Source organism: Lissotriton helveticus, chromosome 11 (assembly GCF_964261635.1).
Source record: "Lissotriton helveticus chromosome 11, aLisHel1.1, whole genome shotgun sequence".
In the NCBI taxonomy this organism is placed as follows: domain Eukaryota; kingdom Metazoa; phylum Chordata; class Amphibia; order Caudata; family Salamandridae; genus Lissotriton; species Lissotriton helveticus.
This window is the reverse complement of record NC_136072.1, coordinates 464,057,142-464,075,248: the sequence shown is the minus strand read 5'-3', so window position 1 is coordinate 464,075,248 and position 18,107 is coordinate 464,057,142. Positions and strand designations below refer to the sequence as shown.

Here is an 18,107-nt window from a genome sequence, read left to right as displayed (position 1 = left end):
ATGCCAATGATTAAAATACTATGGTTTATTATTAATGGTCTGAACATACTACTACTAAACCTTGTACTAGTTTACTCATGAAGCAGCAAATATGGCCCCTCCCATGAGGCCATCTAGTAAAAAAATCAGCAGATGCACTTCAAACACAGTTCATCCCCTGAAATACGTTAGGGCTCTACAAAGCCCATGGTTAGCCGTGTTTTATTTGTGCAGTCAACAATTTAGAACTAGAAAAGGAGGGCCTTGAGGTAGAACGCCACAAAACAAGTGTCTTACAGTTTAAGTGAGAGCATGTCTGACAGTGTCTCACCGGTTGTATCTCTTTGTGGAGGATGTCTCACAGTCTGTCTATAAAGGTGCAGGTCCATGGGAGTATGTCTTGCTGTAAGTTTCTTTCTATGAAGCTCTTACAATATGCACCAGCATTAGAGTGGTACGACCAGTGTTGCAGCACCGGGCACTAAGCTTGAGGGTGCTTTGTGCCAGACCCCTCCAGAGCCCTACTAAAATACTCATGGCCCGATTCACATAGGTAAACTGAGACGAAAATCTAACTTTATGACTTTCGGTATTCACAAAGTGCATTTACAAGTAGTGAAGTTAATCTTTTGCCTCATTTTAACTTAAGTTTTTGTCTTAAGGGTAACAGAAAGTTCAGAAAGGAACCAAAATACCGGTAGTGTGTCGCACTATGGGAATCACAGAAATTTTCTTTACATGTTTAAGCCACTTCCTTAATTACATAGGCCACAACTCATTTAGATACCCCACACTTTTTTCATTACAATTAGAGCCCTGATCATGTTACTGAGATGACGTCTCACAGTACGTCTTTATTTCTGGGTAACAGTGTTTATAATTAAATATTTGTAAGAGAGTAACCTACTTTCTGGAACTGTCAGTACGGCATTGTTCTACACTCTAGCGCAGTATATTTTTATCGAAGAGTGTCTCTGTGTGTTTTGCATTCTGGGCCTTTGTGTGGGTAAGGGTAGGGGAGATTCCTTAATGTCAGTCATTGGGATGATGATGTCTCGATGTTTGTCTCTCTGCCTGTTTGAGGGTGTCTCGTATTTCAGGCCTTGTGTGAGTGGGATGGTGCCTCGAAGCCCTCTCTGAAAGGAGAGTATCTGAAAGTCTATTTCACAGTCTGTCTCTGTCAGAGAGCGTCTCACAATCTAGGCCTCTGTGTGTGGGAGGGTGTCTCGCAGTCTGTCACTAGCAAGAATGTCCTGGTTGTCTGTCTGACGGTGTCTCACAATGTTGAGTGTCTCATAGTCTGTTTCAGTCTCTCGTCATCTATCAGTGGGCGTCTCGCAATCTAAGTTTCGCCCTGTGGGATGGTGTCTTTGTAGTCTGTCTCCGACATGAGAGACTCTGAGTCAGTTATGCTGTCTGACTCTGCCTGTCAAAGCGCATGTTCACATTCTAGTTGTGTGTGTGTCAGAGTGTATCACAGTCTTCCTCCATGGTAAGACTGTCTCATAGTGTGTTTCACAGTCTGTCTCCATCTGTCGCAGGGTGTCTTGCAGTCTGAGCCTCTGTGTGTAGAAGGGTGTGTTGCGGACTGTCTCTAGGGGGAATATCTCCAGTCTGTCTCAGTCTTTTTCTGCATGTTTGAAGGTGTCTCACTGTCTGGGTCTCTCTGTGGCAGTCAGTCTCGGTGATGAGAATGCCTCAAGGTCTGCTCCGCACTCTGAGTCTGGCTGTCACCTCACACTGTATGTGTGTGTGTGGGGCAGAGGTGTAGGCGTAGGATGTCCCTTAGTATGTCTCTGTTGACAGAAGTTCTCAGTCAGTCTCTCTTTGTCTGAGGGCGCCGTTTGTTTTAGGCCTGCATGTGTAGAAATGTGGTTTACAAACTGTGTGGTGAAAGAGTCTCATAGCCTGCCTGCCTTTCTGAAGATGTCTTGCCATCTAAGCCAGTGTGCATGAGAGGGCTTCTTGCACTGTAGGCCTCTGTGGGTAGGAGGGTGTCTTGTAGTCTGGCTCTGTGGGTAGGAGGGTGTCTTGCACTGTAGGGCTCTGTGGGTATGAGGGTGTCTTGTAGTCTGGCTCTGTGGGTATGAGGGTGTATTGCACTGTAGGCCTCTGTGGGTGGGAGGGTGTCTTGCACTGTAGGCCACTGTGGGTAGGAGGGTGTCTTGTAGTCTGGCTCTGTGGGTAGGAGGGTGTCTTGCACTGTAGGGCTCTGTGGGTATGAGGGTGTCTTGTAGTCTGGCTCTGTGGGTATGAGGGTGTATTGCACTGTAGGCCTCTGTGGGTGGGAGGGTGTCTTGCACTGTAAGCCTCTGTGGGTAGGAGGGTGTCTTGTTGTTTGGCCCTGTGGTAGGAGGGCTTCTTGCACTGTAGGCCTCTGTGGGTAGGAGGGTGTCTTGTAGTCTGGCTCTGTGGGTAGGAGGGTGTCTTGTTGTTTGGCCCTGTGGTAGGAGGGCTTCTTGCACTGTAGGCCTCTGTGGGTAGGAGGGTCTCTTGCACTGTAGGCCACTGTGGGTAGGAGGGTGTCTTGTAGTCTGGCTCTGTGGGTAGGAGGGTGTCTTGCACTGTAGGGCTCTGTGGGTATGAGGGTGTCTTGTAGTCTGGCTCTGTGGGTATGAGGGTGTATTGCACTGTAGGCCTCTGTGGGTGGGAGGGTGTCTTGCACTGTAAGCCTCTGTGGGTAGGAGGGTGTCTTGTTGTTTGGCCCTGTGGTAGGAGGGTGTCTTGCACTGTAGGCTTCTGTGTGTGGGAGGGCGTCTGCATTGTAGGCCTCTGTGGGTGGGAGGGTGTCTCCACGGTAGGCCTCTGTGGGTAGGAGGGTGTATTGCTCTGTAGGCCTCTGTGGGTAGGATAGTGTCTTGTAGTCTGGCTCCGTGGGTATGAGGGTGTATTTCACTGTAGGCCTCTGTAGGTGGGAGGGTTTCTGCACTGTAGGCCTCTGTGGGTGGGAAGGTGTCTTTCACTGTAAGCCTCTGTTGGTGGGGGGTGTCTGCACTGTAGGCCTCTGTGGGTAGGATAGTGTCTTGTAGTCTGGCTCTGTGGGTATGAGGGTGTGTTGCAGTGTAGGCCTTTGTGGGTCGGAGGGTGTCTGCATTGTAGGCTTATGTGGGTAGGAGGGTGTCTTGCACTGTATACCTCTGTGGGTAGGAGGGTGTTGTGTCTACATGGCTCAGCTCGCCCCCATCGTCAAAACTTACGGACTCAACATTGTGTCATACGCAGATGACACACAACTCATCCTCTATATATCCAACAAACCCAACACCGCCAAACACAACTTTCGAGAAGGCATGGAAGCCGTTGTCAAACGGATGAAAAACAGCTGCCTGCAACTAAACACATACAAAACGGAAGTACTCATCATGGGCCCAAACCCAGATGCCTGGAATGACACCTGGTGGCCCCCCGTCCTCGGAAGCCCGTCCACCCTCACGTACCACGCACACAACCTAGGAATCATCCTGATTCAGAGCTCAAAATGGACCGCCAGATCAACTCCGTCTCGTCCTCCTGCTTCCACACCCTCCCCCTCCTACGTAAGACCTTCAAATGGATCCCCCTCGAACACAGAAAGACCGTCACTCATGTCCTGGTCACCAGCAGGCTCGACTACGGCAACGCACTCTATGCTGGAATAAACAAAAACCTCACCCGCAAGCTACAGAACATCCAAAACGCTGCCGCAAGACTAGTCCTCAACCTGCCAAGCCACTGCCAAATCTCCCAGCACCTGCGCACACTCCACTAGCTCCCCATCGAAGCTAGAGTCACCTTCAAGATGCTAACCCATGCTCACAAGGCCCTTCACGACACCGGACCAGCATACCTAAACAGCCGACTCAAATTTCACGCACCCCACAGGACCCTACGATCAGCCCAGCTCTCCTATGCCGTGGTCCCCCGCACCAGAAAGACCAGATTGGGAGGCCACTCCTTCTCCTTCCGTGCGACCAGTGCCTGGAACGACCTTCCACTCCACCTCAGACAGATAACATCGCTCCCCATCTTCGCAAGAAACCTCCAAAGCTGGCTCTTCCACAGACCCCCTTCTTGATGGACTAGAACCTGCGAACCCCCCACACCCGCAGCGCCTTGAGACCCTTACGGGTGTGTAGTCGCTCTTAACAAATACCTGATTTTAGGGTGTCTTGCACTGTAGGCCTCTTTGAGTTGGAGGGTGTCTTGTAGTCTGGCTTTGTGGGTAGGAGGGTGTCTTGCACTGTAGGCCTCTGTGGGTGGGAGGGTGTCTTGTACTGTAGGCCTCTGTGGGTGGGAGGGTGCCTTCCACTGTAGGCCTCTGTGGGTGTGGGTATGAGGGTGTCTTGTAGTCTGGCTCTGTGGTTAGGAGGGTGTCTTGCACTGTAGGCCTCTGGGTACGAGCGTGCCGCACTGTAGGCCTCTGTGGGTAGTAGGGTGTCTGTAGTCTGGCTCTGTGGGTAGGAGGTTGTGTTGCACTGTAGGCCTCTGTGGGTAGGAGGGTGTCTTGTAGTCTGCCTCTGTGGGTATGAGGGTGTCTTGCATTGCATTCCTCTGTGGGTATTAGGGTGTCTTGCATTGCAGGCCTCTGTGGGTATTAGGGTGTATTGCATTGTAGGCCTCTGTGAGTTGGAGGGTGTCTAGTAGTCTGGCTCTGTGGGTGGGAGGGTGTCTGCACTGTAGGCCTCTGTGGGTGGGAGGGTGTCTTGCACTATAGGCCTCTGTGGGTGGAAGGGTGTCTTGTAGTCTGGCTCTGTGGGTAAGAGGGTGTCTTGCACTTTAGGCGTCTGTGGGTGGGAGGGTGTCTTGCACTTTAGGCCTCTGTGGGTGGGAGAGTGCCTTGCACTGTAGGCCTCTATGGGTGTGGGTATGAGGGTGTCTTGTAGTCTGAATCTGTAGGTATGAGGGTGTCTTGCACTGTAGGCCTGTGGGTATGAGGATGTCGCACTGTAGGCCTCTGTGGGTGTGGGCAGGAGGGTGTCTTGTAGTCTGGCTCTGTGGGTATGAGGGTGTCTTGCATTGTAGGCCTGTGGGTACGAGGGTGTCACATTGTAGGCCCCTGTGGGTGTGGGCATGAGGGTGTCTTGTAGTCTGGCTCTGTGGGTATGAGGGTGTCTTGCACTGTAGGCCTGTGGGTATGAGGGTGTCGCACTGTAGGCCTCTGTGGGTGTGGGCAGGAGGGTGTCTTGTAGTCTGGCTCTGTGGGTATGAGGGTGTATTGCATTGTAGGCCTCTGTGGGTATGAGGGTGTCTTGCATTGTAGGCCTCTGTGGGTGGGAGGGTGTCTTGCACTGTAGGCCTGTGGGTACGAGGGTGTCGTGCATTGTAGGCCTCTGTGGGTATGAGGGTGTCTTGCATTGTAGGCCTCTGTGGGTATGAGGGTGTTTGGCACTGTAGGCCTGTGGGTACGAGGGTGTCGCACTGTAGGACTCTATGGGTAGGAGGGTGTCTTGTAGTCTGCCTCTGTGGGTAGGAGGGTGTCGCACTATAGGCCTCTGTGGGTAGAAGGGTGTCTTGTAGTCTGGCTCTGTGGGTAGGAGGGTGGGTTGCACTGTAGGCCTCTGTGGGTAGAAGGGTGTCTTGTAGTCTGCCTCTGTGGGTATGAGGGTGTCTTGCATTGTAGGCCTTTGTGAGTTGGAGGGTGTCTTGTAGTCTGGCTCTGTGGGTATGAGGGTGTCTTGCACTGTAGGCCTCTGTGGGTGGGAGGGTCCCTTGCACTGTAGGCCTCTGTGGGAGTGGGTATGAGGGTGTCTTGTAGTCTGGCTCTGTGGGTATGAGGGTGTCTTGCACTGTAGGCCTGTGGGTACGAGGGTGTCGCTTTGTAGGCCCCTGTGGGTGTGGGTATGGGGGTGTCTTGTAGTCTGGCTCTGTGGGTATGAGGGTGTCTTGCACTGTAGGCATGTGGGTACGAGGGTGTCGCACTGTAGGCCTCTGTGGGTGTGGGTAGGAGGGTGTCTTGTAGTCTGCCTCTGTGGGTATGAGGGTGTCATACTGTAGGCCTCTGTGGGTAGGAGGGTGTCTTGCATTGTAGGCCTCTGTGAGTAGTAGGGTGTCTTGTAGTCTGGCTCTGTGGGTATGAGGGTGCCTTACACTGTAGGCCTCTGTGGGTGTGGGTATGAGGGTGTCTTGTAGTCTGGCTCTGTGGGTAGGAGGGTGTCTTGCACTGTAGGCCTCTGTGGGTAGGAGGGTGTCTTGTAGTCTGGCTCTGTGGGTATGAGGGTGTGTTGCACTGTTGGCCTCTGTGGGTTGAAGGGTGTCTTGTAATCTGGCTCTGTGAGTAGGAGGGTGTGTTGCACTGTAGGCCTCTGTGGGTAGGAGGGTGTCTTGTAATCTGGCTCTGTGAGTAGGAGGGTGTGTTGCACTGTAGGCCTCTGTGGGTAGGAGGGTGTCTTGTAGTCTGGCTCTGTGAGTATGAGGTGTGTTGCACTGTAGGCCTCTGTGAGTATGAGGGTGTGTTGCACTGTAGGCCTCTGTGGGTAGGAGGGTGTCTTGTAGTCTGGCTCTGTGAGTATGAGGTGTGTTGCACTGTAGGCCTCTGGGGGCAGCAGGGAGTCTTGTAGTTTGCCTCTGTGGGTAGGAGGGTGTCTTGCATTGTAGGCCTCTGTGGGTATGAGGGTGTCTTGCATTGTAGGTCTCTGTGGGTAGGAGGGTGTCTTGTAGTCTGCCTCTGTGGGTAGGAGGGTGTCTTGCCTTGTAGGCCTCTGTGGGTAGGAGGGTGTCTTTCACTGTAGGCCTCTTTGGGTATGAGGGTGTCATACTGTAGGCCTCTGTGGGTATGAGGGTGTCTTGCATTGTAGGTCTCTGTGAGTAGGAGGGTGTCTTGTAGTCTGGCTTGTGGGTAGGAGGGTGTCTTGCACTGTAGGCCTCTGTGGGTAGGAGGGTGTCTTGTAGTCTGCCTCTGTGGGTAGAAGCGCCTCGAAGAGTGCCTCAGCCTCTCTGAGGATGCCTTTCATTTTAGACCTATGTGTTTGTAGGGTGACTCACAATATGTCTCTCTTCCCATCTCTGCTTTCTGCAGCTGTCTCGCAGACTAAGCCTCGGTGTGCAAGAAGGTGTCTTGCAGTGGTTTTTTTTTGGTGAGAGTCCGTCTCGGTCTGTTTCACAGTCTGTCTCTAACTGTCAGAGGGGGCCTCATATTCTAGTCCTCTGTGTGTGGCAGGGTGTCACTGTAAACAGTACCCTCACAGTCTGTCCAGGTCCGTTTGTGCCTGTCTGTCAGTGTCTCTTAGTGTTGAGAGTGTCATACAGTCTACCCCAGTCTCTCTCTTCCTGTCGATGGATACCTCCAATCTAGGGGCCATATTACCAAGATGTGCGTTAAAAAACGCACATCGCACATTTCCCTATCGCCGGCTATTGCCGGATGTTATCGCCGTGTTAGCACGCCATTATCAACGCGCAACACGTAGGCGATATTAAATTCGGCGATAGGGAACATTAGCGCGTGAAAACAAGCGTTGTTGTCACGCGCTAATGTATGCCTTGATAATATGGGGGGTGGATTCAGCTTTATGATCCACACCCCCATGTTATCAATGCCTAACACCTGATCAGAGCAGGCGTTGGGAGACCTGTGATAAACGAGTTTATCGCAGGTCTCCTCCCAACGCCTGCCTTGGTAATAGGGTATTACCACCTCCAACCAGATTTTACATGTGGTTGGACGTGGGAACGCCCACTTTGCATGTCATTAGCGATGTTTCTCGCTGACATGCAAAGTGGGATTGAGGCAGGCGTTAGCATGCCCTTGTTAATAGGGCGCTAGAAGTATCGCCGCTTTCTCGGCACAATTCGCTGAAAAAGTGGCGGTACTTCACCTTGGTAATATGGCCCTAGGTTTCTCTGTGAGGGATGGTGTCTTGCTGTCTGTCTCTGTGATCAGAGTGTCTCACAGTCAGTTTCAAAGAGTGTCTCTGCCTCTCTATGGTAGGAGTGTCTCACTGTCTCTGCCTCTCGAGGGAGCCTTTCATTCTAGGTTTCTGTGTCTTGTTTTAGGGAGTCTCACTGTGACCATCTGATGAGAATGTCTCACAGGCCATCTCTGCTTTCTGAAGCTATCTCGCTGACAAAGCATGTGTGTGTGTGTGTCTGTCCGTCCCTCGGGCCATCTCTGTGTTGAGTGTCTCTCAATCTGTTTGACAGTCCGCATCTACAGGTTGGACAGGTGAGGGAGTCTCGGGGGGGATGCAGTCTAGCAGTCTATGTCTGTGGTGAGAGGGCCTCACAGTTAGGTTTGCTGACGCTGTGACAGCCGGTCTCTGTGGTGAGAGTGGGAAACATGCTTTACAACGCAACTTTTACCACGCAGTGCCTTTACGACGCAACTTTTACAACGCAAACCATTACAACGCATTGCGCTGGGGGGGCGCTCTAGGATAGGGAATAAGTTTAATTTACTATCCAACACCTTCCCTAGTGTCCACGGGGACTGGAGTTGGAATAGTAAATTAAACTATTCACTATCCAGCACCCCAAAGCGCTATGCGATGTAAAGGTATGCGATGTAAAAACTGCGTTGTAAAGGCATGCGATGTAAAAGTATGCGTTGTAACGTCATACATCCGGTGAGAGTGTCTGACAGACGGGGTCTGTCTGACATTGTCTGACAGTCTGTGACTGTCCCTGTGGCGAAACCGTCTCACAGGTTTCCTGACAGGCTGTTTCTGGAGGGGTTACACCAATACACCTGCTGATTTCTCTTTCAGGGCAGAGCTGTGTGGGTGGAAGCGGCGAGGTGGGGTGTACTCACAGCACGCACAGCGCGTAGGCCCCGCTGATGGACTCACTGACGCGCACCAGGAAGCTGCCGTCCTTGCCGGACTTGGACAGGAGGTCTTCGGCCTTCGAGCGGGTGATGTTTCCGTGGCACCAGGTGTTGGCCATGGCTGCAGGAACCACTGAAACCCCGAATTCCGCTCTCGGCGCCGGCGCTCCCTTCCCAGCTGTGTGATCCTCGGCGACCGCCTCAGCTGTGGCCCTGCAGTCAGGCCAGCGGTGCACTTCCTTCTCCCCTCCAAAGGACCCAGCACTCTCCAGTGAGACAGTCTCTTCCCCAGCACTCTCCCCGTGAGACAGCCTCAGCTCTCTAGCTCTCCTCCATCCGAAGCAGCAGACCCCATCTCCCCTTCTCTGCAGAGCGCCCCCTTCCACCGACTCTCTCTTTAATCTCCCCCTCGCTCGGTTTCCTGTTTGAACTCTGCAGAATCAGAAAGGAAACTGAGTAAGAACTTCCTCATTACGGCCACGGACCCGCACCGCGCTCCGCGTGCATGTCACTAGAGTGAAATATTTCAACGCTGGAGGGTGGAGTGGACAGAACTCTCGAGTCAATGTCACCGCAAGCGCCGCATCGCTGCGCCCTGCCCGGGTCTGCTCGTAGCGCGGATCTGGCGCCTCCGCCCCCTCAAACCTTATCTGCAAAAACCGGGAACTGCACACACGCCACAAGTACACAGTGGCGTGCAAACAGCACGAGTAGTCAGGCTGTGCAGGCAGGCAGGCAGCAGCAATGGCCCGTCGAAGCGCTTGAAACAAAAAAAAGAGGATTCAGGCACTGCGGTGACTGGATCCTCAGCGAAAAGGGAAGCAGTAGATGGAAGCTGTCTACGGGAGGAAATGAGTTCACGCCTGTAAAGCGAAACGTGGCAAAAAAAACATCAAATGCACCCAAATAGCAGGTGCAAATTCTCTTGTGCATAAGTTTTCATATATTGCGTTTTTTTGATGACTGTAGGGTTCACATTTATGTATAATGCCTCAAAACATCCAAGAACACTGCTACAAGATGCCAGGCCGCTGACATTGAATAACTTTGCATTTATTTATACCGAGAACATACCAATGTAACCGTAAAAAAGATTGTAAGTAAAAAATTATTTGCAAGTAACCTGGTTTGTGTAGCCGAGATCTAACACATACTTATAATCAGGGCTTTAAGTGGGCCGGGTCTGAGCACCGGCAGTTAGTTTCAGGGGGCCTCGAAACGGGTCTCTATCAGGCTCTATTTTCAGGCCTCGCAAAAGTAGTTCGTTTTCTTTTTTTCTTGGACTGCAGTGAGAGCATGCACATCGATGTGCGCATGCTCATTTTGCTCACTATTGAGTAGTGGAGGTCAAGGCATGACGTAATTGCAGGGGAGCTGCGTTGTAGGTAGAAGGGAAATCTTTTAAAGAGAGCCATTTTTTTCTCAGGATTTCCCTTCTCTTTTGGCAGTTAATAACAGCCATTGACAAAGCCAATAGTCCTGACTTGTAGGTACGATGTTACTTGTTGTATCATATATCTGGATGCAATGACAGAGGCAGCAAAATACAAGTTGGGCGGCACACTATGCTAATTACAGACTTTTGGCTTACGTGGTATTAAGCCATGCCCTTAATTACATAGGCCCCGCCCCTTCGAAAGACCCCCCCCCCCCTGTTTTTATTATCCCACTTAAAGCCCTGCTTATAATATTGCTGTACGTCAGGGCTTTAAGTGGGATGAAAACACTGGGACATCGCTCAAATGGGCATGGCCAATGTAATTCAGGGCGTGGTTTAAAAACACCTAAGCTAAAAATCTGTGCTTAGCATAGTGTGCCGCCCGAATTGTATTTTGCTGTTTCTGTCATTGCATCCAGATATATGATACAACAAGTAACATCATACATACAACAAGTCAGGACTATTGGCTTTGTTAATGGTTGTTAGTTGCATAAGATAAATAAGCAGCAACTATGGCTTGTATATAATATTGAAAACGCTTCCACTTAAAGCCCTGGTGACACCACGGTAATGTTGCTGCTCCTGAGTTTCAAAAAGAGAAGAGAAATCCAGAGAGAAAAGGACTCTCTTTAAAGGATTTCCCTTCCCCTACAACGCTCACCTGGCATGAGGTCATGGCGTAAATTCTCCACTAGTGAGAAGTGAGCAGTGTGAGCACGCGCACATCAATATGCCTGCTGTAACTTCAGTCCGGAAAAAAAAACGGACCGACTGTGCCAGGGCACAAAGCAGAGCCAGGTATAGACCCGTTTCGAGGCCTCCTTTAAAAAACCGCTAGTGCTTAGCACCGGGGAGACCCGGCCCACTTAAAGCCCTGCTGTACGTATTAGGAGAGACCACTTCATCAACACCCGACATTTATGTCGATCTTTCATCGTCAGATTAGATTTGGCATGCACTAAACATATGAGCAGGCACTTACATTATAAACACCTTGGGAATTCTATCCCCCCCCCACAACATTCCGTCATACTCCTATACTTTAGGACACGTGTCCCAACAACAATTGTTCGAGATTTCAATGGGAAGACCTATCTCCTGTGTCCCATTATATACGTGACCCGCTGGATCCTGGTTCCCTGAGTTATTTGCCTGCTACCATTCTCACCTTATGCTTTTGGATCTTGAAATTTCTTTTCTTCTAATTCCGTTCTATCCCTCTTTCCTATGGAGACATTCACAGCGAGCTAATAAGGATACTCATAGTCACTTCAGGGCCACATGAAAACCCCCGCCCCCACATTACCATCATCCCGCAAATAACACCAAGACACGTTTGTTAAGATTGGGAAAATATGCTGCAGGTTTATTATTACATACAAGATTATGTAATCACGGTGGGTTATTTTACGGGCAATCCAAGGGCAGGCCGCATTCTCGCCACCTGCCCGCCTGCTGAGCCAATCAGCGCCGTGGCGAACCACCCAGCTGATGAACATTTATGGTAATAATACTCACGCCCCTTGCGGGGCGTAACTAAGCAACCCCCAGTTGCGCAGGCCCGCAACCGCCCGAAGGACTACTGGGGCGCCGACTCGGATTCCTAGACCTCCCATGAGGTTCTAGGTTAGGCTCTGGCACCCCTATGTGCCCGCTGAAGTACTGTGTTGCACCTCTCTGTTTCCGGATTGCCCTGTAACCCGCCTGCAACGAAAAAAGAAACACATTAAAACTCCCTCAGGAGCCCCCCCCTCAGCTGACACTCTTGGGTAAGCGGTAGGGAGGGAAAGAGTGTCCACGTCCACGCAACGTCCGGGGCGGCAAAGAGACCACCGCAGTGGCCTGAGGGGAAGATATACCTTCTTCCTGCATGCCGCCCCCCGGACGTGCGTCACTGGGCCGCCCCCTCCACCAGGCGACTCTGCCCGGAGGGGGGGTGTCTGACCCTGTCTAGGGGCGGGGCGGCCCTCCGCGACTAAGGGCCCGCCCTCCTGATGGCCACCGGGTGGCCACGGGCAGGCGCATAGTCACTTCAGGGCCACATGAAAACCCCCGCCCCCACATTACCATCATCCCGCAAATAACACCAAGACACGTTTGTTAAGATTGGGAAAATATGCTGCAGGTTTATTATTACATACAAGATTATGTAATCACGGTGGTTTATCTTACGGGCAATCCAAGGGCAGGCCGCATTCTCGCCACCTGCCCGCCTGCTGAGCCAATCAGCGCCGTGGCGAACCACCCAGCTGATGAACATTTATGGTAATAATACTCACGCCCCTTGCGGGGCGTAACTAAGCAACCCCCAGTTGCGCAGGCCCGCAACCGCCCGAAGGACTACTGGGGCGCCGACTCGGATTCCTAGACCTCCCATGAGGTTCTAGGTTAGGCTCTGGCACCCCTATGTGCCCGCTGAAGTACTGTGTTGCACCTCTCTGTTTCCGGATTGCCCCTGTAACTCCGCCACAGCCCGTGCGATGGTCCCCGCCGCCGCACGGGCCCCCCACCAACGCTACTACCTTTACCTGCAACCTTTGCTCAGAAGAGCCTCTTTTAAATAGGGGAGGAATAGGTCAACGCCCACAGCGTGAGATGAACCCCATCCGCCTCAAAATAGCCTTAGATTTTGTAAATTGTTTCAAGTTAGAAGAACACCGCCTCTCCGTATGGGAAGATTTCTTCATGGCGCTGTGCTTTTACTCCCAGGCCTGACAATTGCTTGGCACAACTTAGCGCCTCCCCAGAGACCTGATCCTGACATGAATACATGCCAGAAGAAGCCCAGGCCCTTCTGCCACTAATCTGCAGCTACCCCGGGTCTTACTCGTTACAACATTATCGTAACCAACCCCGGGACGAGTAGTCAAAATACCAGGAGGTGACAAAGAGAAGAGGAGTGGCCCCTACTGCTGAGGTGCTTCGTAACAATTAATAGACGTACCAGCACAAGCCGTGAAACTCAAACACCCTACGACAGGGGCCAGCAGGTTACACCCAGCATAGTTACAATCTGCCGTCACGCCGCTGTCCGCATAACATAGGACATTGTGCTTATGATAACGCTTGTGCTGCTAAGCTCAAAGAGCACAGAGGCATAGAAGGCTATACTATATAACTAGGACAATGCCCATGCCTGTGCCAATACAGGAAAGAGGTATTAACAGCAGGCACCACCTGCCCTCAGGGTTTTTGTCTGGAACAGCAAGGCCATGCTACCACTAAGATAGCTTGTCTGTAAGGGAGACTTACGACCACCACCCAGGGGTTGCAGGAACTGGAACCAAGAACACACTTAAGGTCACGACCTGCATCATGACATGCCTGCTGACCAAAAGCCCCTCTGACTCTATAGGGCATAAACCCCCGTGACAAACCCTCTACAGCCAAATATCGACTATCCCAGGTTCGAGGGGTCCCTCGTAACGTATAACTTCTGCCGAAGCGCAGTTCTCCAGAAGCAAAAGTGCTTAGGAGGGATTTTAAAGCTGAACCAAGGCGCTCCCCAAACTGGCGCTACCAAACCACAGGCCAACTTCTCGCCTAGGGAAGAGCACAAGGAACCAGCGGAAACTTTTTTTTAATTTTTTTTTTTAACATTAATAAAAGGCAATGTCAGTTACAATGCCAATAGCTTAGACGTGTAAAGTGAGACCTATTGCATTGCAAATGCTTGTATAGAGGAGACCTCGAAACGGGTCGCTAACAGGCTCAGGCTGTCCTTGCTTTTTCCAGACTGCAGTGACAGCAGGCACATCAAGTGCGCGTGCTCACACTGCTCCTTCTCACTAGTGGAGAAGTTACGGCATCACGTCATGCCAGGTGAGGGATGAAGGAGAAGGGAAAGACTAAATATCCGTTTTCTCTCTGATATCCCTTCTCTTTAGAAACTCAGGAGCAGCAATATTGTTGTGATGTCACCAGGCTTTAAGTGGAAGCTTTTTCCAGTCTTATATCAAACCTATAGTTGCTGCATATTTTTCTTATGCAACTACAACCATTGACCTAGCCAATAGTCCTGACTTGAAGGTATGCTGTTACTTGTTGAAATCATATATCTGGATGCAAAGACAGAAACCGCAAAACAAGTCGGGCATCACACTATGCATGCCCAGATTGTTTGCGTACATGTTTCTAAGTCACACCCCTTTTACAATGGCCCCGCCCCTTTGAGCGACCCCCAGTTTTTTCAGACCTTCTGTGTCTTCGTACAGCTGTTACTTCAATTCCTGAGCCATTCTGTCTAGAGAGTTTGCCGGGGGCCCACTACTATAGGTATAATTGGCAGTCCAGGCTCAGGCAGTGGTTGCAGTTGCTCCACAAGAGTGTGAACTGATTGACACTGCAGGCGTAAACCCTACATACTACCGGGAGGTCCAGAACAGAAGGCGCAGCGGGAAGGCTGCCTTCCGGATAACAGAGCGTAGGAAGAACAGACAGACGACAGCAGAATGAAGGCGAGCAGATTGGTCATTGACCATGACCTATCTTCCCAGGAAAGTTAAAACAGTGCAGGTCTCGGGAATGTACATGAGCAAGACTAACTCTACCACTTGGTAAGGCCCCAGGATGATATGTGCATGGTTCTACAAATCCTATTAGCTTAGGACTAGACCTAGGATTTGCTACTATCCTAATTTTGGCCCTTAAGGTAGACTCCCATATACTAAAACCATCCCCTGACAGGCAGTCAGATGATATCCAAAAGTGAGGGCCCCACCCCAAGAGCGCCACAGGAGTCTGTCCTATGTATAATAATCAGGGGAATGAAATATCCACACCCAACAGAGCCACCAAACGCGGCTCGGGGTTCCCCATAGCACACCAACGAGTGATTCCGAACTGGCTCAATCTAGCATTTGCTCAATATCCAAATTATTGCACATCCAGACGGACTTCCCTACAGGACTACCTTGCCATGGAAGTACAGTACGATAAAACCCAGAAGTGAAGGCCCCAAAATGGCACGCCACAGGACAAGCACAGTAGCAGTTCTGCAATATGTAAGCTATTCTGGTGCCATAACTTTCCACACAGCCATAAGGAGTCACAACGTGGCTCGGGGCCCCCCTAATGCACTTGGACGTATACGTAATTCTATGGAATGCCAGCACAAAGTATTGGAGCGGGCCAAAAGACGACAAATCCATGAAAAGTGACTGAAAATACCTTTGGCACACTTCATCCTCACTGATGTGTTCTACGTACATAAGTTCTGACAGTCTCACTATCTTGTTTAGAGTAATGGTATCACGCGACTTGTTGGATCGGACCAAAAGACAACAAATACATGAAAAGTGACTGAAAATAACCTTTGGCACACTTCTTCCTCACTGATGTGTTCTACGTACATAAGTTCTGACAGTCGCACTATCTTGCTTACAGTTAATGGTATCACGCGACTTGCACAGGGGCACCCAGACACGCGTACTCATTAACTGCCTTATGCTGAGTATACTAGATGGTAGCCTGGTGTACTACCCACATCAATGCAGGTACTCAAACCCATAAGCAGACTGAATCCCACCTTACTTTATGTTCAGGCACCCAGGATATACTCGGGATGTGAATAACATATCTGTGATCAGCAGGCAGTGACCGGCAAACGCAAGCGTGCTGGTACAGCAAAATGAACGCCACGCTGGAAGCCATTCTGACCCTTGGCCCTGCTTGGTGAGACAGCGGGAAGCAATGAGGCAAGTCAAATTTAAATTGTATAGCGCATTACTCACCCAGAGGGACTCAAAGCGCTAGAGGGAGGGAAGGGAGCTTACTTCCTTATCACTGCTTTTGACCCGAGACCTGGTGCTAACACATACCACAGGGGCGCGAGATTGGCCCACAAGTAAGTAGCGCTTAATTAAGCAGAAATTCTTTACCTAGACATGCACATGCAGGGAAAACGAATTGGCCAAAGTCCCCTGGAAAAGAAGCGCAAACTCAGCACACAGACTGAATTGACAGAAATCTCAGCATGCAACGCGCTTGGTCTAGGAACACTCAATTGGACGCGACCCAAGGCTCGCAACCTGGTACCGGCACCCACGTCGGGAGTACGAGCGCGTCCCAGGCGAAGGAGCGCTTATGTGCAGTATACATTATCAAGCCAGTGCACATGCAAGGTCGGTGGGTACCTGGTCACTGCATGTGAACGCGATCGTGCGAAGGAACCATTATTAATGCAGCGCCATCTAAGCACACACTACTACAAGAAGCCACTATTACAGCCGCCCCCTAGGTTAGCCAGCACGCACTAAACACTACTGAAAAGATTCGGCCAGGAACCCTGCCTGTGACGCGGCCAAGAGGCAAGAAAACACTAGTCATACAGCGCGAACAAAACCCTAAGCAATCGGGCCAGACAAGCGTAAGAATATCACACACAAGAATACCTAGCGCCTAACAAAGGAAGGCTGGGATATGGAGGATCGCTTTCAAACGTCTATAATGAACCACACACAACCTCCACCGCCAGTGAAACTGTCCTGCTAAACTCCTGATGACGCTGGCAGAATATCCTGGCAGAATATCCAATATTTATCTTGGGTAATAAGAACGTGGTCATGTCATTTGCCACCTGAATGCCAGGCATAATAATGGAATGGTTGGACAACCATAGCAAGATACCATTGGGACAGGATGTTTGCGCATTAACATAGACTTCCCCCTATGCCGGGCTCCCAAACCGGACCAAAATGGCGTACAGGGGGACCGTGAATTAGAAATATTCATACCTGCACATCCTACAAAATGAACAACTGGTGACGTAGAAGGCTTGTGCACTCGCACCTGTTCATGGCGACTTGTAGGGAAGGCACAACCGATGCGGGTAAATTTGTAATGAAGTAACATGAATAAGGGGTTAGCACCGCACGACTGACCCCCATACAAATCGCATAGTGCCCTTCCTTACAAATAGCTTGTAAATTCATAACAGAGGTACCTGGGAACAAACCAGGAAGGTTATTCCAGGCAACCAGAATTACCTACACGATACTCTACACGCCTCAGTTTCCGGGCTAATGGCATCTTGAGAATTTGCTTTAGGGTAAGAGGCCTAAATATTTGAGGCTAGAAATGGAAACTGAGCTAGGGGACTTGTTTTGCCTTTGGAATAAATTAAAACTCCCTCACACGGAAACGCACATTTTCAGTAAAACGTAATCGACGCACATATACAGTAAAACGTAATCATACCAGCAAAGTGCATCCGCCGTTACCAGAGGATGTAGTGCGTTAAAACCTTTTGAACAAAGAAACAGATTAACACTCCCTCACAAGGAATAGCGCATTTTCTTTTAAACATTAACATGCAAGAAATGTGCATCCGCCGGAACCAGAGGATGTAGTGCGTACAACGTTGTAAAGAAAGAAACAGATTCAAACTCCCTCAACTGGAATCGGCAACCACAGGGTGAATTGCGTTACAACGTAGTAAATAAGGAAAACAGATTACGACTCTCACAGATGGAATCGCGCGCCAAAGAAGGGAGGGGGACCGCATCGAGACTAGGAGGCAGGGAGCAGGTGGGGGAGGGGGGTCTGCATTACCCGCCAAAACCATGGGGCCCGGCGCTTGACCAAGCGGCCTCCGCCCGAGTCCCCGAACCACCACTCGCCGCCTCGTGTGCGCCAGAGAGCGGGGAAACAAAACTTACCCGGCACAAGGCGCGGCCCTCCCGTCCTCCTCCGAACGCGACTCAACTCGGAAAGGGTAGCCAGGCTGGCCGGCGCCTCCCGGACCCAACCGAGGCCCGGAAACACAAGGCCCCAGCCGAAGATTACAAACGCAAAGGGATTGCCGCCCTAAGACCCCCAACCCAAACTGCGAAGTGAGTCGGCAACGTGCCCCAACAAGGCCGCACAAGTGAAACATCCTACCAACTAACAACAAATATTTACCAGCCTTACAATACATGCATTGCGTCCGAAACCAAAGTCAATCTT

At 50.8% G+C, this 18,107-nt stretch overlaps 1 protein-coding gene across 1 annotated transcript in view; it reads right to left on the bottom strand.

Moving 5' to 3' along the window:
• INPP5D (inositol polyphosphate-5-phosphatase D) overlaps nt 1–9,326 on the bottom strand; it is an 809,167-nt gene extending 799,841 nt beyond the window's left edge. Inside the window, exon 1 of the mRNA XM_078666020.1 lies at nt 8,705–9,326. Coding sequence (XP_078522146.1) covers nt 8,705–8,838 — 134 coding nt within the window. The 5' untranslated portion in view covers nt 8,839–9,326. The remainder of the gene's footprint in view (nt 1–8,704) is intronic.
• Between the last annotated feature and the right edge of the window lie 8,781 nt (nt 9,327–18,107).